The following is a 22,060-nucleotide window of genomic DNA, read 5'->3' on the forward strand; positions in this document are numbered from 1 at the left end:
GATGTGGTCCTACTGGCTTCATCAGACCGTGATCTACAGCTCTCACTGGAGCGGTTCACAGCCGAGTGTGAAACGGCCGGGATGAGGATCAGTGCCTCCAAATCCGAGGCCATGGTCTTGAGCCGGAAAAGGGTAGAGTGCCTTCTCCAGGTCGGGGAAGATGTCCTGCCCCAAGTGGAGGAGTTTAAGTAAAAAAATCAATTATTCAATTCAATTCTGCACACATATGTAGCATTGTAAAAAGTCAAGTAAGGATTAATGAGAAAATGAAGACGATACAGTTTATGGCTATTAGAAAGAAGTATTTAACACAACAGCACAATGATGAACAAACATCTAAAGCTACACTCATTGAAATTTTATTTCTAAATGTCTTCGTTATGATTTCCAATGTGCTTTTCTTCAGCAAGACTGAAAACACAATGTTAGGAAGAAAGACATGTCAGCGAACACACATAACATCCATTAAGTATGTGTGAGTCAGAAGGAGACAGCAGCAAAAAAGAAAATGAGCCAGACAGACTCAGACAGAGGAAACACATTATAATTTTCATTCTGATTTTACTTGAACAGCTCCTGCTTCGACAAAATAGCTTGATGACGTTCTGGAGAGGAACACTGCTTTTACTTCACCTCTGGAAATTAAAGGAAAGCAGCACCTAGCAACAACACAGAGCATGGCTTTACCTAATGATCTGCAGCTCAAACAACTGATGGAGCATTTTCTTACAACTAGTTTCTGCTGCTATATACAGAATATTTTTTTATTTAAAAAAAAAATATTCAAGAACAGGCTAAATGATGGCTTGTTACTTTAAGCACACCAGGACCAGGACAGAAGTGCAGGGTAGGTGTGTAGAAATAACCACGATGAAGGCTCCCTGTTATGCCCATATGAGGGAGTGTATCTACGTGCACGCCAGTGTCTCTGTTGTGTTATCTTCATGGACATAGAACTCCCTGAAGCCCAAAGCTTTTTTTTTTTACTTTTCCACCTGAGCAAACACCCAAATTCAGTCAGTAACAGCTCCACAAGTGTGAGACCAGAATGAGCCACCTATAGCTGGGTTTTTATATAGAATGAGTCTGCTCATTTTCTGACAACAGACCAGAGGGAAATCTGACAGCTAAAAAATAAATAACAATCTTCTCACAATTATGACGCTGCAAAGACAATGACAAAACCATGCTACTAAACCTAAAAATGCTATGAGTTGTGATTTAATAAATACACTTTTTTTATTTAAATTTTTTTGGCACTGGAGTCAAAATAAACTTTGTTTTCACATTTCTTAAGAAGAATACTGCTGCTCTGTGAAAGCATATTGAACATATTTAAATATTTTACATAAAGTGCACATGTAACTTAGACAAGGCCTTCATGACAATAAACAAAGATATTCAGATTTGTGTGACAGCACTAATAAAATACAACCTGTATCACAGCTTTGCTTTGAATCGGTTTCACTTGGTGTGTTTCTTGGGAAATCCACGGGGAGATTATCATAAGCTTAAAGGAATACTATGCAGAAACTGAACCTCGCCTTCTAAGAGGATTTAGTTAAAGAGACTATGCAAACATTTTACTCATAGACTAAGAAGAGACGGGAGAGGAGGAGAGGTATTAGAAAGTCTGTTGTCATCCCCTTTTTATGCCACATTTTTATGTTTTGAGTTAAAAACTGTGGTGAAAACACTATGTTTTGGAGGAGTTAAATTATGCAGACAAGTGTCTGGGGTGTAAATACCTGACTACTGTTTATCAACTATTTTTAGAACCAGAACTTCAGACTGAAGGTGCAATTTATGATCAGTCTGTGATAGTGACATGAAGGCTGTTGTTTAGCCTGGCATTCATAGGTTTTTGTTTTCCATGTTCCTGCTCCTAGTTTCCCCTCAGCAAAGTTTGTTGCATAATCTGCAGGAACCTAGAAAATTGTTATTTTTCTCAAGGTGGCAAGAACAAGATTAAAGTTTCATTTCATAATTTACAAGAAACTCAAGTGTAGAACTCCTGGGAAATCCTTATAGCAAAAATGTCAACTTTTCCACTTTTCTACACCAACTTCAACTTTCTGACCAATCGCACAATAGTTGTCAGACACCACACAAGAAAAAGTTCTGCCCAGATCATGTGTCGAGAGCAAGGTGCAAAAACTCCCAAACCAGGGCTCAAACTAAATAAAAATTAAGTAATTTTTTTCTCACAGCCCTGAGAGAGCGAAACCCTTTTTGGTTCTTGTAGAGGATGTAGCAGCCTTTACTCTTTCTTGCCTTTACACATTCACCTGTTAGCAATTTGTAATCTGCTCACCTGCTTCTGCTTGGTAATAACCCCTTCCAGTAGATTTAAGCTCACTGGTTTTATTAATTTGCTGTCAGATCCTCATATATATATGTGTCATGTTCTGTCCCTGTCTTGGGTTATTATTACCTGGTCTAGCTTTTGTTAATTATTAAACATCTTTTGGATCTATACCTTCTCGCCTGCCTACCTGTTGCAAGATTTGGATAGAAGAAACAGATTTTGACAGCCACCTCCTCCAAAGAATGTCCTAACATTAGTTCAGTAATGCTGGGCAAGACAGCTTAAATTTGTTATTGTTAGCTTAACTGTAACTTATGGCTAACATTACAGTGATTAGCATTCTACCTAATTCAAAAACCAAAACATTCAAATATTTTCTTCTTCATTTGGGTCTGCTTAGCCTGTTGTTGCTATAACACTGAAATAAGCATAAGGTCAGGGAACGGAGAGGTTAGAATTAGTATGGTCCACTTTAGGGGGTGTCAAATCATAAAACAAGATTCCGCTTAATACTTAAAACAATACTTAAATAAGATAAATATATAGTAAAAGCACCAGGTCATAACCATCAATCATTATCCTACCAGTAGTCAAAAATTATGCAACTTTTGGGGGGATTAATTAGGAACACTAAACACCACCCAACCACCCTGTAATTTGAAACCTCTTTAACTCTAAAATGAAGAGTGGTTCTTAACAGCAGAACTGTGCTGACATTTAAAGAGGTGTGTGAGAGAATGTGAGAAGCTTGATTTACATTGGAGTAGAGAATACAGTCTTATAGCAGATGATCTATGCCAGTTATTTATTTATCTTTTTATCTGTATTGTAAAATTTTGGGACCTTTTCATTATGTGGGCATGTCATGCACGTGTTCAGTTTTATTTGTGCACAAAGTGAACATTGGTTAGTGGATGTAATGATGCAATAGCTGACACATTTGCAATAAAGACATGATTCTCTCAAGTTAACATTGGAGCAAAGATTTCAACATATTTCTACTTAAATTCAGTCATCAAAATGCAAATCTTCAGAAAGGTTTTAGACGTGGAACTAAAAAAAATATTCAAACTTACAAATTTTAGCATTTGGGCAGAACTTTTAAATGATTGACATCAAGACAGAGGAACACAGGAAGCCTTTTGCTGTACTATGCTATAAAGTGAGGACAGGGAGGGTAAGTCATCCCTAAACTACATTAGAAATGTGGTTGTTGAGGATCAGATGCCCTGCTCCTGAAACACTGCAAAGCGAGCCTGTGGGCATTAGGGGATAGTGAATAAATTATGATGTATGTTAAGAACATTATTCATGCTTCAAGTAAAGAGACTGAAATATCAAACTTGTGTAGAGAACAATGTACAACATGTACACACCACATCTGTTTTCATGTGAAATCCTTGTATTGCTTCAAGTGTTTCACAATTGTTCCCTTTTTAGAATGCACTATGCACAGGAAAAATAGAACAATAAATAATGTAATGTTCATTTCTGCATAGTTTCATGACATCATCCTTTTGTGACCTGAAAAATTACTAAAGAACTAATGTGTGTTTAAAATTTGTACTGTTTGTATGAAAACATTTATTTTTAAGTGCCAGTTATTACTATTACAATCAACAATGTCATTTTTAAGGAGGTACATTTTAGGTTTGGTTTAAAAACAGATTAATTTTGAACACCAACTGGGAACTGGTGGTTTCTCAACCCAAATGTCTGAAAACTAAAGGCTTTGCTTCCAAATCTGGACCTGCAATACCTTGGAACAGTCAACAGCCTTACTATCTGAAGGTGATCAGTTTTAGTGCAGTTGACGGAAACAAGATCCTTAAGATAAGACCCTGAACGTGATAAGAAAAAAAACAATCTGTCCTAGATTTCACAAGGAGCCAATGTAAAGAAAATAGCACTGCATAATATATCCTCTTTTGAAGTACCACTCAACTCAGCTACTTTTTTCAAGATCAGTTTGGGATGAGATGTTTTAAATTTTGATTTGCAACTTTGTAAAAATCAGCCAGAACTTGGCTGCACTTTGCAGGGTCTTGGCAATGTTTTGAAGTGTGTATTAGGAAACAGTGGGTTTCCCATTAGGCATGGTAGAACAAAAAGTTGTGGAAGGTTTTGAGCACAAAATATCAATAGCAAGATTGTGATGGTTTATCACTGAGATGTCAGCGTACAAGAGTCCTGGGTGGAGTGGAGGTGGCAGAAGTAGCCGTGTATTCATGACATGGAGCCAACATAGACTGGCGTTGCTTGTTTGTTTTAGAGTTTGAAGCAGGACTGGCCACTCTCATCTCATGCCTAGGCTATAATCATGATCAAACCAACATGATACTCATGCTGGTTTGTGCTATAGAGGTATCATTTTCTAGCATATTTCTGCATCCTGACACTGTCCAAGAGCGTCATGCCAAGGCAAGCAAATGGTGAGTGTGCTGGAAAGTGTCTCAGGACATGGGAAATAACAGGAAAAATCTATTTGGTTTAGGACATTAAGCAGTGTCATGATTTTTTCACAATGAAGGTTTTCCAAGTTTGCTGCGATCCAGCCTTGTTCTAATAACTCATGGGTGATGGAAAGTGCAGCAGGGTCTTCATCCAGTGGGAAGGGGCATGTTTGGGAATTATTAGGCAAGTATTGGTAAAAGACCAAGATATCTTACCATCGCTTTATGGGTTGAACGGAAGTGAATCATGAAGGGTTTTTGGGCTGAATGTAGACATTTGCCAGAGATCCAGTTTTGAATGTTTTTGTTTATGTTCAAAATACTACACAAGATGGTCACACCAGATGGTGAACGTAAAGGATTGCACTTTTTTTGCTTTTCTTTCAAATTTTTCCACCTCAACAGATATGATATGCCATGAGATTCTGTTTTTTTTTTACTTGGCACTTTTTCTAATTTTAAATATTAAAATTATTACACAGTTTAAATTTTTGTGTATCTGTTGAAGTAAATGTGAACCAAGCGTTAGGACTTACAGATTCTGAAAAGGGCACAAGAGACACTTGAGAGAAAGCGAGCCAGCCAATGCCATACGAGGGAGAGAGACCCTGGGTAGAAACACACAGAGAGAGAGAGAGAGAGAGAGAGAGAGAGAGAGAGAGAGAGAGAGAGAGACAGAGCAGGAGATCCCCGCAGAGAGAAAGAGAAGCAGCCTGTGAAAAGCAGCGTGAGGAGAGAAAATAGCAGAGAAGCGCACAGCTCCCGGTCACCGCTAAAGACTAACAACTTGACACTCTTCTGAAGAAGTGAACATAAAACCTCTTCAGTCTGCTGATGGTTCTCATAGAGACAGGAGGTTCCTTCTTTTTTTTCTCCTCCTCCTTTAGTTATTTTTTGGAAAAAACAGGATCTGGGAAATATACCATGTGGAAGAGATGAAGCTTTGTAAAGAAACGCACAGCTTGTTGGAAGACGTGGATGAAGACTGACTGACATTTTCTACTGAGGACTCTATGCAAACAAGAGGAGGGAAAAAAACTGAATATATAAGATCTCCAGAGGGCTGATGGAATATTTTCTTTTTTTATCTGTCAGGACTTTATTTTTGCCAGACTAACATAAATGTTTAATGAAAAAGGAAAAAAAAAGTAGAGGGGAAAGTTAGTGACACGTGGACAAACACATGTCAGATATAATCATGCTCACCATCCGTCTTTGTCAGCTGCACATTCAACCTCACAGGTGTTGGGATAAGTTAAGGTGAGAAGGCAAGGACGACCAACTATTTCTATATAAATTTGACAGTACAAACAATGGAATTATACCTGTAAAGGTATTTACAAAAGGATTACTTTTTTCCAATCAAGTTTCAAAAGTTTTTGCTTTTTTCCCCTCATCTTCCATAAAAATCACCATGTAAAGACTATGTGCTTGACAAGGAACAGAGTTGACTGAAAGCTGCTTTTACCAGGGAATGTAAAATTCTGACTCTACATGGACCCAATATTTTTAACATAAGAGCTGCATTGACATGCCCAGACTTCATGGATGGGAATCCTGCGACTGACATATCTCAGCCTTCAAATGGATTCTATAATCGGAAGATGTGATTCTTTTTTTTTTTTTTCCTTTTCCTCTCTCTCACTCTTGTTTTTTTTTTCTTTCTTGAAAACATGAGTCACAACCAGTTCAAGGTTTGGTTTGAATATTTTGAGGAACTAGAGCACTTCTTTCCTTTTTTCATCTCTTTCTTCTTTTTATTTTTCTCTGTCTTTCCAGGGCCACGAGACTCACAGTGATGGTATTAACCTGGTGATTTAATTTTTCTGCAAACTGTATTGTCCTTTGAGATCAAACAGGTTCTCTTTTTCTTTGCACTGAATTCAGCAGTCTGCTATTTTTGTTTTCCCGTGTGGAGGATCATCTGTTGATCCTGACAGACATTTCAAGGCTTTAGCTCCCTCAGGGGTATTGGAATAGATGTGTTGTATTTGAATGACAAATAAAACACAAGGGACATACTGTGATTTACCGTAATCATCTGGGAAAAACAAACAAAAGCCAGTAAATATTTATCATTTGTCATTTTCTTACTCCACTCTAACCTATCAAGGCAGAAGTTTTGAGGCTTTAAAAAATTGTGGGACGGAGGTGACACCATGACCCAACGTGGCAGAAACATGTCAGAGCTGATATTCAGCACTGTCAGGACTGTCACTACTTTGGAGTCAAACCCCAGGCCTTCACCTGGACCGGATAATGCAACAAACTTTGGATGTCACAGGAACAACGTGGCCCACAGTGGCATCAACACACAGCAAGTGAACTTCTCACATTTTAACAGTGCAGGACATCCAGGGTCTTACTGTCCTCGCTTTGAGTCTCCGGTGGAGAAGAACTGGCCTGCGCTGCTTATTTTAGTTGTCATTGCCATCACGGTTATGGGCAACATCCTGGTGATTCTGGCTGTTTCCCTGGAGAAGAAGCTGCAAAACGCTACAAATTATTTCTTGATGTCACTGGCGGTGGCTGACATGCTCCTAGGCATCTTGGTCATGCCCGTTTCCATGGTGACCATTCTCTACGGTAAGCATTGAGTGTCACTCACATTGGGTTTCATTTAGTTGACATTTGGTGTGTTGCTGACTGTGGGAAGTTTGTCGATTCCAACAAGCTTCCCACAGTTTCTTTTTTTTTAGATGAGTTGTTTCATGCTAAACAGACCGCACCTGTCTGCATGTTGAAGATTTTATTTGCTAATGTTTATTTTGTTTGGTTTGGACTAGTCTTACAGTATGTTTACTGTTCAGATCACTGGTCTTGTGGTTATCAGTCTGAACGGTCATGTGAGAATTCATGCATGACTCTGCGGCGGTGGTGGAGCACAGATGGAGAGCAGCAGTGATGGAGGTGGTCAGTCCTGTTATTGACAGTGATGCATTTATTTGGCAATTTGCTTCAATAGAAAACAAAACAACAACAAAAAAAACTATACCTGAGCCTTTACAGAGATAAATAAAAAAGCTAAGTGCAAAAGTGTTTTCAACAACTCCTGCAACTTCTGTAGATACTGTTTGTATTAATAGTCATGTTTGGATCATAATAAGATCCTGGGGGCCTGGGGCTATGAATTACATTTCTGTTGGGGGCCATATCCACCAAAGCCAGCCTCCCTTTCACTGCATGTACCCTATCGCCTCCAAGTTCTCTGTGCATATGGACCTCAAATTACAATTTTCAGCTTCATTATTGTCTCCAAAACCAACCAGGTCTCTGGGCAGGCTGCAGTATTTTTTTATGTTTTACAATCATTTGATCAAAAATGAGGTGTGAAATTGCTTCTCTGTTTAAATATCACATGCTTCCTTCTTTAAAGATGGATTTGCCAGCCCGTCATTCCATAATTTGTTCACTTCTTTTATAGTGCAAAAACACACATACTGTAAAACAGCACACACTCACACCAATGATTAGTGTGAGTTAGAGGGAGACGCATATCTACAAAGGGATGATGGAATAGACTGATGGCTGCACCACTTTGGGTGATGTACTATAGTGTTGGCTAATTACTACTTCCATTTGCATGGCATTACTAAATGTTCTTCTTTATATACCAAAACATTTGCATCATACTTTCTTGCAGTATCTTTACACATCAAGAAATCACAACACCATTTGATCAAGTTATTTTGGAATGCAGACAGATACTGGTGTGAGGGTAAGCGCAGAGTGAAAACACAAACTAATTGAAACTTGATAACAGCTCGCCCACAGAAGTCCACAGGTCGCCTAATCAGGTCCCATGAGGCTATAGATGCAAAGGCAATTCAGGAATTGTTTCAGTTTAGTAAAAAAAAAAAGAAAGTAAAAAAAAAGTAGGAGTTCCTACCTGAATACGGAACATTTTACTCATTTTGAAAAACCAGGAGGTATCACTGCAAATGTCTCAGACTTTTATTCAGAACTAATCTGCCACTCTCTCAACACTTTGATTTTACTTGAAAGCCATCTCTTGGAGATGGCTTTCATTTTTTTTCATGGTATCAAGAAACAGAAGCAGTGAAAACTGACTGAAATCTGAAACTGAATTTAGAAAATGTTGACTTAAGAATTTTTATGACTTAAATATATTCAAAAGAGAGCATTTTTAGTATACACGGCTGCCAAATAAAGCATAAAACCAATTCTATATTTTCTGCTAGACTAATTGTGTGTTTTTATAATGCTATCCTATTCAAACCATATGATTTTTAATTGCAAACTGTATTTATATGGCAACAGGGCAAAACAGTGGTCTCCTCACAGCAAGAAGTTGTAGGTTTGTCTCCTGCCTGGGGCCTTTCTGTGTGGAGCTTACATGTTCTCCTCATGCTTATGTGGGCGTGGGTACTCCCACCGTCCCACAGGTAGATGAGGTGTATGTTGTGCGTCTTGTGAGCACATGGTGTGGTTGTTCAATTCAGACTTTCTGATGGTATGTGGGTGTTCATGTGAATAAGGTTTTTTTTTCAGTTCACAGAAATGCCATAACTATTGTATGTTTGGGCTTTTTAAAAGCTATTTATTTTATATTGATTAGACCCTAAAACTACAACAATTATTGTATATCTGGCAACACTGCAGTTGAGGTAGTTTGGGCACCAGTAAGGATGACTTATAGATGCATTCTTTGGCAGATGTTTCAGATTTGTTCCACTGGGCGAAGACCTTGTGGCAGACCTAGGACTTGTTAGAGAGATTATATCTTACAGCTAGCCTAAAAACATCTTAGTATCCTTTTGAATGAGCTGGAGGAGGTAGCTGGGCAGAGGGAGGCCCAGAGATATCTGCTTACACAGTGTCCCCTAAGACACAATTTTGGAAAAGTGTTTGTATGGATAGAAGAGATAAATACTATATGTATACAGAAGGGCTGTCTTCTGTGTAACTGTCAACCATACAGTATAGAATTTTTATGTTTGTATGCATAAAAAGAAGTTGTATCAAATAGTGTAAATCATTAGGTTACATTTTGCAACACTGATCTGCATAAGACTTTCCAAGTTTTGCTTAGTTCAGATATTGCCATCAAATCTGACAAAAAAAGAATTCACGGTGGTAGCATACCTACTTTTGGCTTTTCCTTTCTAGAATGTGTGACAGTGTCTTTGTTTTGATTGGTAATGAGCATTAAAGCACATTGCTGAGAAATGACAATTTGTTCACAGCAATGATGTATTTTGATTTATAAAGTGTTGTTGCTTTATAATATTGTTAAAATGGGTCTTATTGGTTTTGTAGGTATTTTTAAAAAGTTCAAAAAACTTGACTTGATTGTTTTAGGCCATTGTGTTTCTTCTGAATTACAGTTCAGGACAATTACTTAAAATTCCCCCCAAAATCAGCAATGATCTCAAAATCCACAATAGCTGACTCACATGACTTACTGCAGTAATAAACATTTTATTTTTACTTTTGTCAGTTTGCTTCAGTAAATCAGTCAAACACAAAGTACTGTCCTATTAGTGAGCCAGTTGCTCTAGTGTTCGAATGCATAGAAATCCATTATCATCTTGTATTTTAATAGTAGTTAGCCTCTTCTCTGAGTGCAACAATTGTTAAATCATACAGACTTTTGACCTGCAGCTGAAATATGCACAAGTTGTATTTGGCATCATTCTCAAATTTGACTTCCAAGGACAATGGAAAGCAGTAATTGTCAAGAAGAATTCAAGTGCTAGGAGAGCTAATAATGTCTTTCCAATCACTAAAATCCAAACACTTATGTAACAAAAGTAATGTTGGAAGTTTTAATCAATCAAATTTAATGTGAAATGTTAGACGTTTTTACTAGCATGTGGTGCTACAAACAAGTTTACTCCATTTTTTTTCATTTTCTCAAAGAACTGGTAAAATATCTAGAACTTGTTTCTAAATATTGTTGCCAAGATATTTGTCAATCAACTCCATCATTCAGAAGAACTTGTTGTTTAAGGAACATGCATAACTGTTGGTACAAAATTGTAAGGCTAGCCGTCCAGTTACAATAGATATTTTAGTAGGACACAAGCAATGGAAATGAATGGCCAAACCCTCAATCAATTCCCAAGCATGATAGAAATTTTTTTTAGAGTATGAATATAAATAATTGTCGATTGAGGCCTACTGGTTCAAGTACAAGAGCTGATGGGGTCAGCTTATTTTCACAACTAAAATTTTAACAATTACCAAAAGGGCAAAAAGAGAGCACAGGTTGACGACGTTGACATTTTCGGTCCGAACATAGTTTATTTCTGTGCCCAGTGGCCCGTTGTCTCATAATCCTTCGATGACATTCAGACAAACAAAATCTTCTGATCTTTTGGCTCTGCCATCTTTACATCTTTGAACACAGCTGTCCCTCTGCTGGAACTTCAGGTGGCTACACATTAATACTGAAGGGAGCTGTCTGTTTCATTTGCTTTTCTTCTTTTTTTCTTTTCATCTGTCACACAGAAACGTCCTAAAGTGTTGTCCTTTTTCAGCTGGTCTTTGCTCGTTCACCTTTCTCTCTGAGCCGTTGCTCACATAAGAAGCTTTAAAAACCCACATAGCAAAAAAATTTGCATGAAGAGAGCAGTAAATCAGTGAGAAAGAAAAGCGCTTTCAAAAAAACAACCTCCAGTTCTTATTACTTGATTTCTTGGCTCTTTAATGAGATGACAAAAGAACTCATTAGCTACGCCAACTCAAGACAAACACACACTACAATTAATTTCTAATGTTTCTACATAGCTTTAGATTTGTTAACTGATTCTGAAAGCAGACAACATTGTTTCAGTACAAGAGGCCATGGTGATTTACAGAGAATATCCATGATCTTTCAAATTTCAAATTATGGTCACAAATGGGGTTGTAAGAGGTGATCACTGATGTCAAAAACGATGATTAGGAGTGAAATAAGAAGATGAGACTGCAAATGAGAATTAATGAGGTGAAAGATTATGTTGTGCTGCTGAACTCCTAAAGATTAGAATATTAATGGAGTCATTTCTTGGGTTTGGGAGCACATATATACATAAAAGGATAGTAAAATCAAAGATTTTCCATCTAGACCTCCTCTACTGAAACTAAACATATCCTTTTTGGTGCTGGATGCACTATACATCCCCCTGACCAATACACACATCTCAATGTTGCATTCAGATGTAGCCCATTATCTTGATATGTTCAGCTAAAATTAAACCAGGCAGTTTAATCCAAATTTATATACAAATCCCTGAAAATTTAGGATACAAAATGTAGTGTATAAAAGATTGATTATGGTTCCAGATTACCAGCTTTTGTGGTTACCATGGTAAAATTTCTAACAATTAGTATTACCATGGCAGCATGGTTTGTGCATTGGTCAGAGCTGTCACCGCACAGCAGGAAGGGTGCAGGTTTGCTGCTCAGCGTTTCAGTGTGGGATTTTCTCCAGGTACTCCAGCTTCCTCCCACTGACCAAAAACATGCATGATAACTTAACTGGTGACTATATTGTCTCTAGGTGTGAGTGAGAGTGTAAATGGTTGTTTGTCTTATTTGTCTATATGTGGCCCTGTGAGGAACTTGAGACCTGTCCAGGGTGTACATCACCTGTTGTACAGTGACTGCTGGAGATAGGCACCAACTCCCTGCGATCCAGAAAGGAGAAGTGGGTTAAGAACATGGATGGAAAAAAATAGTACAATTTTAAAATGAATTTATCATTAAACCAAATGTGCAGTGGGGGTTTTTCAACCTCAAAACATTGCCACTTTCAAAACATGGTTGTATTTTGGATTTTGTAACTGGTCAGGGTCACTTTGTCTGAAAAAACTTTGCGTAAAAAATGTTAATAGTAAAGAGCACAACATGAATCTAAAACTCATGTGTGAATACAAGCTACTAACAAAGCAACTAATGCAAAGTTATTCTTTAATATTATTCACCTTGCTCTTTGAAGAGTAGAGAATGATTACATATTTTTATGGTGTTTACTTTACACACACATTGTCTCACATTTGTAGGTATTCATTTTAAATGGTATCACTTTAGTACACTTTATACTGTAAATTTCTTGAAATGTTTGCATGAATCTGAGGGCTGGCTTTTCTTCCTCTCATATGCAGCAAAGTCTGCCAAATTTCTTTAGATGGATCATGCTGAATCTTTATTCAAGACCACTGGTATACACTGTTTGTTTAAAATTTTACTATTTTGTTACTACAGCTTGTAGTCAAGAATTGTCATATAGTTAACAGAACTACCAAAATACTGAAACTAGCATTCTGTATTAGATATTTATTACATGTTGTCCACTGCTTTGCATGCCAAAGTTTGAAACAAAAATCTTTTATGATCAGTTAGAGCTTCATGATTATGTTAGGGATGACCTTAAGCTACTACTGTACAAAATAATAGCTTAATAGCTGTAATATTGATTGAATTGTAGTTAATTACTTGTTTGCTAGCTGTAATGACCATCTTGAATAGGGTTGACTCCAAAGGTTGATGAACTGTAGATGTACAATCAATGATTACTTTCTGAGAGTTTTATTAAAATCCCCTAGTTCATGAGATTTTTTGCTAAGAGAGGCAAACACACACAGAGGTAATTACATGATGACACGTCTTAGTAGTGCTACTGGCTTCTCTCTTTGTGCAAAAACTTTAGTTTTTATAGTTTTTTCTTTCTCTTTTCATATTTTCAAAACATTTGTTTTAAAAACACTTCAACAATATTTACAATTGGGATAAGTTTGATACAGTTTTTTTGCACACCTTTGTTAGTTTAAACATATAGGATTTCTTTTTATTGTTGTTGTTGTTACACACTATATAGTCACTGAAATTTCTGATGTAAAAACATATCAGTGTTAACAGAAACCATACCGACTTTATTCAACTGTAAGTTAAACACTAAAGTTAAAATGGATGTTTCCAAATCATTTTCTAAGTGACAGGGCCAAAACAATAAATTGTTAAAATGGTGCTAAGGATAAGTAGTTATACAGGCTGTATATAGCAGTCAGTTTTTATAAGTATGAGTAAAAGAAAAGACAATCACTATACTAACAACTACAAACTACTCAGTCTCAATTTTATACTGTATAAATTAGACTTCATTAAAATGAGCAGGTGGACTGTGGCAATCTGCCTTTTGGCCTCCTGTGTTTGCCCCTCCTGTTTTCTCCTGATTGGTTGGCAGACTAATTACTCACAGCTGCAGCGTATCAAGTTCATCTACTCTTGGATTCTTAAGGCAGTATGGAGGAACAGATCGACGCTGGAGCATCATTTACCACTGGTAATCTGTGTCAGCCTCTCACAAGCCTTGTTTACCTGAGTTTGTCTAACCTGTCTTTGTTCTTGTGCCGGTCCAGAGTTCCTGAACCAGTGAGCAGTTGTTTCGATCTGTTTGAGGACGTCTACCTGCAAATTATCCAAGAGTCACTTACCTGTTGATGATCCTATCCGACCAATCTGGAAGTCCACTTGCCTGAGCATCGTCCACCTGTAAATACTCACCACGGGAATCCTGGATCTCACCTCCGAGCACCTACTACCTCTACAACCCATAAGACAACTTACCTGTACCAATTATGCCTACAAGAAGTTCCCACCGACAAACAAGTCACTTATCAATATCCCTCTCTTTCAGATCAATCCCACTTGCACTGTAAATAAAGCCACTTACCTTTTACCTTGTCTCCTGAGTTTGTTTGTTACTGGGTTACTTGCCTTTGACACTTCCGTGTTTGTGATAGAATGCTCCAGCCAGACGAAATGTCAAAGAGTAATCCCAGTGGCGGACAGACTGCGAGAACATTAATTAATCATGACACTCGACTGGATCAGCGCAAATTGCTTCTTCAGCAGTTATTCCAAATTTTACAAAATATTACGTCATTGTTAAACCAGGTCACCAATCGTGTCGATTCAATAGACAACCGACTAGGGGCACTGTTGCCCGCTGACTCAGCTGGTTCCTCCGTTGCCGGGTCGCGGCCTGATCACATCACCCTGATCCAAGAACCAGATCTCAGACCTTCTGAGTGTTTTGAAGGTGACCCCGAACTTTGTGGTGGTTTCCTACTACAATGTAAGTTGGTTTTTGCTCGTTCTCCCTCCCTGTTCCCCTCTAATGCCGCTGAGATTACTTACTTGGCGCTAAAGGGAAGAGCGCTACGTTGGGCTCAGGCTTTTCTTTCCTCTCACTCTTTGAAAACCTTAACCTCCCAGCGTTTCATTCAGGAATTCCAATGTGTTATGATCATCCCCTCCAGCAGGAGGAAGCAGCTAAACGTCTCCTCTCACTATGCCAAGGCCGGAAGTCTGTCGCTGAACATTCAGTGGATTTCCGCATTATCGCCAAAAAGGCCGGTTGGGATGAGCTGGTACTATGAGGTATATTCACCAACTCTCTGCCAGAACAGGTTAAGGATCAGCTCACCTCTCGGGATGAGCCCGAGAGCTTAGATGATCTGATCACTTTAGCTATTCGTATAGATCAAAGACTTCGAGAACGGCGTAGAAAGAGGGACTCAGTTACTCACAATCCCAAGGTTTCCGGATTACGCCCCACAGAGATTCCTTTGGCCAATTATGACGGGTTTTCGATCGAACCGGAAATGGAGCTGATGCAAGTGGGGCGAACACGCCTAACACCCGAGGAGAGACAGAGGCGTTTGTCGACAAGGGCATGTATTTATTGTGGACGCCAAGGACATTTTGTGGCGATCTAAATGGACCAGCCCGTCAGTAGATCAGGGAATGTTGACGGGTTCGCAAGATTTATCCCCTGCTTCATTACTCTCGTTACCCACTATCGTCATTGTTGAACAAGTAAAACTACCCATTTCTGCTTTGGTGGATTCTGGTTCCGAGCTCTGGTTTAATCTCCAGCAACCTGGTGGAACAACTCAAGATCCCTACTACCCAGTTAGATTTTTACCATGCTGTTGCTGGAGTCACTGGAGAATCACTAACTAAAATTAGATTCAAGGTCACTAATCTTCATGTCATTGTTTCCAGTAATCATCACTAGACGGGTGAGTTTTTGGTGTTTGACGCCTCCGTTCCTCAGTTAATTTTCGGGATTCCGTGGCTCTCATTACATAATCCTATTCTTAACTGGTCAGAGAGGCGAGTGGAGGCTTGCTGTAAGTTCTGTCTCCAGCACTGTCTTAGATCTGCAGTTTCTCAGGTTCTTAAGGAGGAACCTGTGGAGAAAATTGACCTATCTAAGGTTCTGCAAGCTCACCATGATTTGGCTCCCGTATTTAATAAAAAAAAGTCTCTCTCGCTTCCTTCTCATAGGCCATACTACTGTTCAATTAAGCTGTTATCTGGGGCTGCTCTTCCATTCAGCTGGCTATTTAACATCTCTGGGCTGGAGAGGGAGGCCATGAAAACTTACATTGAGGATTCCTTGTCCTCTGACATTATCCGTCCATCCACGTCGTCCCCCTTAGGGGCTGTTTTTTTTTCGTTGGCAAAAAAGATAAGACATTAAGGCCGTGTATTGACTATCGAGGACTCAATCAGATCACCATAAAAAATAAATATCCACTCCCTCTCATTGATTCCGTTCACACCCAACTTCATTCGGCTACCATTTTCTCCAAATTAGACATACGCAACGCTAACCATTTGGTTAGAGTTAAGGAAGGGGACGAGTGGAAGACCACCTTTAAGACTCCGTTGGGCCATTTTGATAGCTTGTAATGTCTTTCAGTCTCACTAATGCCTCGGTGGTTTTCCAAGCGCTTATCAACGATGTGCTTCGGGATTTCCTGAACAATTTCGTATTTGCTTATTTAGATGATATCCTTATCTATTCCAGTGATCAGCAGCAGCACGAGTCTCATGTCCATGCCGTTCTTCAATGCCTCCTGGAGAACCAAGTGTTTGTCAAGACTGAGAAATGTGTTTCATGTTACCTCTGTTTCCTTCCTGGAATTCATCTTTGAGAAGGGCTGCTACCGCTCAGACCCAGAAAAGGTTTGTGCAGTCACTGACTGGCCCACCCCCATCAACCGCAAGGAGCTTCAGAGGTTCTTAGGATTCGCCAATTTCTACAGACGCTTCATCCGAGATTACAGTCAGGTTGCCGCCCTATTACCTAAACTCACCTCTACTCTCCAAACATTTACCTGGACCCCCGAGGCAGACAAGGCATTCAGTGAGTTGTAGGCTCTTTTTACCTCGGCGCCTATTTTGTGTCACCCTGACTCCGATTCTGGGGTAGGGGCGGTGTTGTCCCAACGATCTGAAAAGGATAGCAAGATGCACCTTGCGCCTTCTACTCCCGGCGACTTTCACCTGCGGAGAGGAATTATGATTTTGGTGATCGGGAATTATTGGCCATAAAGTTGGCATTGAAGGAGTAGAGGCAATGGTTGGAGGGTTCAGAGCTCCCATTTATGATCTAGACTGACTACAAGAACCTCTCCTACCTGAAAAATGCATACCCGGCTCAAGAAATGTTAAACCCGATGCTCTCTCCAGACAATTTGCATCTTTAGAAACACCCAAGACCGAGACCAGCATCATTCCGGCCACCTGTTTTCTGGGGAATCTGACCTGGGAGTGTCATGACAAGGGGAGACGGGCCCGGTACCCCATACTCCTGAAGTACCCACAGGATTCCCAGAGGGACACGCTTGAACGCCTTCTCCAAGTCCACAAAACACATGTAGACTGGTTGGGCGAACTCCCATGCACCCTCAAGGACCCTGCTGAGGGTGTAGAGATGGTCCAGTGTTCCACGACCAGGACGAAAACCACACTGCTCTTCCTGAATCCGAGGTTCGACTAGCCGACGGACCCTCTTCTCCAGAACCCCCGAATAGACCTTACCAGGGAGGCTTAAGAGTGTGATCCCTCTGTAGTTGGAACACACTCTCCAGTCCCCCTTTTAGAATAAGGGGACCACCAGTGAGCAGTTGTTTCGATCTGTTTGAAGACGCCTACCTGCAAATTATCCGAGAGTCACTTACCTGTTGATGATCTGAGCCAAAGCCAGTCTGCCTCCGACCAATCTGGAAGTCCACTTACATGAGCATCGTCCACCTGTAAATACTCACCACAGGAATCCAGGACCTCATCTCCGAGCACCTACTACCTCTACAATCCGTAAGACAACTTACCTGTACCAAATGCGCCTACAAGAAGTTCCCACCAACATACAAGTCAACCACGGGAATCCGGGACCTCACTTCCGAGCACCTACTACCTCTACAACCCGTAAGACAACTTACCTGTACCAATTACGCCTACAAGAAGTTCCCACCAACATACAAGTCACTTATCAATATCCCTCTCTTTCAGATCCTGCCAAACAATCCCGCTTGCACTGTAAATAAAGCCACTTACCGTTTACCTTGTCTTCTGAGTTCATTCGTTACTGGGTTACTTGCTTTTGACACTTCTGTGTTTGTGATATGGACATGCGTCTGATATACCTGGGCCTTGGCCCCATTTGCCATGTAGAAATAAAATTCCTAGCCATCAATCAGAGCTGTGTATAAGTCAAAAAAGCAATTTACTTTAAGCTGTGAATTCTGAAATTAGTTTTTATTGGACCATAATGTGTAGCTTCTGACTAAACTAAAGTATGTGTTTAGAGCTGAAAACTTTTAATATTCTTTCAGGTGAACACACTGGTGCTATTAACTTTTAAAAGCGTGTCTTTGGTTCACTGCAACACAACAGTCACATTTTCCATAATTGTAACTGTTGTGTTGCAGCCCCAGATAATGCTCTGTAATAACTTTAGTCATTTGCAAGTCTTTCATCTCATGTAACATCAAGTAAATGTCTGGTTTTCTGATGCTTTCAGGCATAAAATAAAGACTTTTCATTAGCCTTAGTCGGACTTCATCTTTAGTTCAAATAAAAAAGCAAAATGAGTCAGTAAATGACTACAACAGATGAAAAAACAAAACAAAAAACAACAGGCAATGGAAAATGACAAAAAAGTCAAATTGACTACAGATAGAAACTACAATACTTCAAGGTAGCGCCCAGACATTTTGGGTTCAGTTTTGAACAATACAAGATCATAGAGTTGTGAGCTGCGTTAGCTCAGGGGTCAGTGACACAGTCTCGTAATTCTGAGGCTAGAAATTAAAGCCCAGGTTGTGTCAGGAAGGGCATCCGGCATAAAACACTTGCCAAATCTTTCATGCGGGTTTGCTCCTTGTGGTGACCCCTGCTGAAAGAAACAGCTGAGGAAAAACAACAACAAGTTAATGGAGTTGCTTCATCCATCTTTGTTTAGGTTGATGGTTCCGGCTCTTACTAATTATAAATCTCATTTTAAGCACATTTGTACTCGTTGGTTTTTAATTCAGCATGAAAGTTAAACAAATTTTAGATTATTTTAGGTTTTGTGTTTTATAATTAGTTGTACAAGTTTAAGCCATTTTAAAAAATATTTTATTAATTGTTTTTATTATCAATATTCTTTATTTTATTTACTGTTTTTTGTACAGCACTGTAAAAAAACTGCCTATGGATAAATTGCTATGTAAATATTCTTGATTAAAAAGAGGAAACTGCTAAATAAGTATACTGACACACACAATATGATTATAAATATGAAAAAAGAATCCACAGAAGTGGAAAATGATTACAAAGTGATGCAAACCACAACAAAGACTGAAAAAATGCAGACAAATAAACTATAACAATTAAAAAATAACTAGAAAATTTCTGAAGAAATTTAGAAGTATGCTAATTCAGCCAAAAATTCAACAAACTTGAATTTTCTTCTATAGAGCCTAAAAGTAGTTTGGGACTTACTTTTGCAATCATCTAAGATTGTAAAGTGCTTTCATTTTGATTTATAAACTGTATAAGAAATGTAAAAATAACCAAAATCAAAGGATATGGTAAAATTGCTGCCAGTGGCTCTTTAGGGTCACCATGGTAGCCACACATCTATGTCTTTCACTCCCTAAAAGTGCTCTTTGCAAGACAGTTGTACAGAAACACAGACGAGAAGCAAATCTTAAACGGTTGCACCATACAATGTTTTGCTACAAATATTCATATCAAACTGTTTCCAAATGAGCCCCATCTTAGATCTATTTTTGTTTGGGTTTTTCCTAAAGCTGAAGGAGGAGTGAATCCAATATCATGACGAAACATGAATAACTAACAGATAGTAATAAGGGTGAGTCAGTGCTTTGGAATTGACATCTTTAATAAACATAACTAAAGGAAGAAGTGAAGCAAAGCAAATCAGTGTATATGAGGAAAACATAGATTTAAAGTGGCTGCAAATTGTTTTTCTATTAGTCTCTGTCAAGGTTTTAGCTTATATTTGGGGCCTGCCAGCAGTGCATAGAGAGCAGTACAATGCCTTGCTTCGCAAGGCATTGTACTGCCTCATGCAATGCATGCTGGCACCTATTACTCTACACCTCTAAACGGGTCTCTTTATTATTATATGGTTGTCTTCCGTTACCCTTAACGCGGCCCGAACCGGGCAAAGAACACCCACAAATTTTATATCAGAATGACCGGCTCGGTCTCGGCATGAGGGCTACTATTTTTATTGGCGTGTCGTGTTACTATGGCGACGTAATCGCCAAAATTTCGGAATATTCATGAAATTGTGGCAGTTACACTCTAACCTCACTAACGAGCTAGAGTGTGGAGCTGTCTGAGCACAACACATTTCTTAGCGAACAAACTGTTCCTACGCCCACATTTTTTATGATGCATTAACAAATTATATATCAAAACGTAGGCATTTCTGTCTTCTTTCAGGCAATGTGTTTACTTTTCCTGTAGGTATTATAGATTTCTGTCAAATCACCCCAGAAGGCCGAGTGGTACCTGAAGATCTCCTATTTCTTCCTATATAATTTTTTCTAAATTTGTTTTGCCGGAGTTGGCTTGAAGGATGTTTTTAACTCGTCATATCTCAGACACAAAGCACTGTAGAAATGTGAAATTTTAAAGAAATGAAAACCAATCTCTCCTTTCGCTCACGGTCCAAGAATTATTTCAATACGTCCTATAGTTTTTGTACAGCGGCATTTTGTTCGGCATGTACGTTTGCCCATTTCAGAACTTTCTTTCTCATTGAAACACATTGCAGCACGATCCAAAAATCTGTTTTTTTACTGTTTTTCGAACGCTCACTACGACAGCATACTTCCACCTAGAAACGCCATTTAAAGTGTCATGCCACCATAAGACATTCAAGTATTACTGACCAGAGCAGCTTTTTTATATCTTGTATAGTTTTCGGACAGCGCCTGGTTGTTCAGCATGTACTCGCGCCCAATTTTTCTGTGCCTTTGTCTGTGAGCTTTGGCCCGCACACCTGCAGCGTTGCCGTGGTAATAGAACACACTGACCTCTGATGACATCACACAGACTCAGTGTGGGTTTCTGTGTGTGTACATTTAGCTTTGTTCAACACTGTGTATTAGGCTTTGCTAATACACAGGCCTGCTTATTGCTAAGTCATCCTGCTAATGAAACTCCTTAATTGCTAATATTCATTTGGCCATTTTGTGCTCCTTAAACACAGACTTGAAGGTCAGTTTCCCATATACAAAGTGACAGGAGACATCTGGCTTCTGATTTGGCTGAGGTTGTTACCAGGCAGAGTAGGCAGACAAAGCATTTGTTAATATAGCAGAGGTGACGAAAAAAAACTGCCTGGCTCTTCTTTCAGGGTGATCTTATGATGCCTGTCTACAATTGCCAATGTCGGCCATTTTGTAATCATCAAACCTTCTTTCAGCTTTAACTCAGTCATTTTTAGACATATGGAGCTGTAATTTAGCAAGGCAGTAGCTGAGACAGAGACCTATTGCATACTGAGTGCAAACTTAAAATATCAAGATGGCCACCAAAGCTAGAGGTACAGTACAGTATCAGAGGTCAGTGTGTACAGTAGAACGGTCAAACGTCATAGATGGACTCCTCACGTGTCAAGGACCAGCCCTTTATGATGCTTGTCTACAACTGGCAATGTCGGCCATTTTGTAATCGTCAAAATTTCTTTCNCTGTCCTCAGGTGTTCTCAGGTGTCCTCAGCTGTCCTCAGCTGTCCTCAGGTGTCCTCAGGTGTTCAGCAGGATTCCGATCAGGGCTCAGTCGGTCCAGTGTTTGGTTCTGACCCGTTCTCTCACCCTGAGACCGAACATCTGAATAGTTTTGTAGAACAGGAGCTTTAATCAACCGATGGAAACTTGAGACGCAACATTTGTCTGTTGTTATTCATCAGTGGCGGTAAGGACGTATCCTGTTGTCATGGCAACACCCAACGAGCTGCAGGATGGCGGCGATC

General features: G+C 39.3%; 1 protein-coding gene across 1 annotated transcript in view; it reads left to right on the plus strand.

The window, feature by feature from the left end:
• Positions 1 to 5,356: 5,356 nt before the first annotated feature.
• Positions 5,357 to 22,060, plus strand: part of htr2aa (5-hydroxytryptamine (serotonin) receptor 2A, genome duplicate a) — a 133,785-nt gene continuing 117,081 nt past the window's right edge. Inside the window, exon 1 of the mRNA XM_037976151.1 lies at positions 5,357 to 7,347. Coding sequence (XP_037832079.1) covers positions 6,921 to 7,347 — 427 coding nt within the window. The 5' untranslated portion in view covers positions 5,357 to 6,920. The remainder of the gene's footprint in view (positions 7,348 to 22,060) is intronic.

Source organism: Kryptolebias marmoratus, linkage group LG6 (assembly GCF_001649575.2).
Source record: "Kryptolebias marmoratus isolate JLee-2015 linkage group LG6, ASM164957v2, whole genome shotgun sequence".
Taxonomy (NCBI): domain Eukaryota; kingdom Metazoa; phylum Chordata; class Actinopteri; order Cyprinodontiformes; family Rivulidae; genus Kryptolebias; species Kryptolebias marmoratus.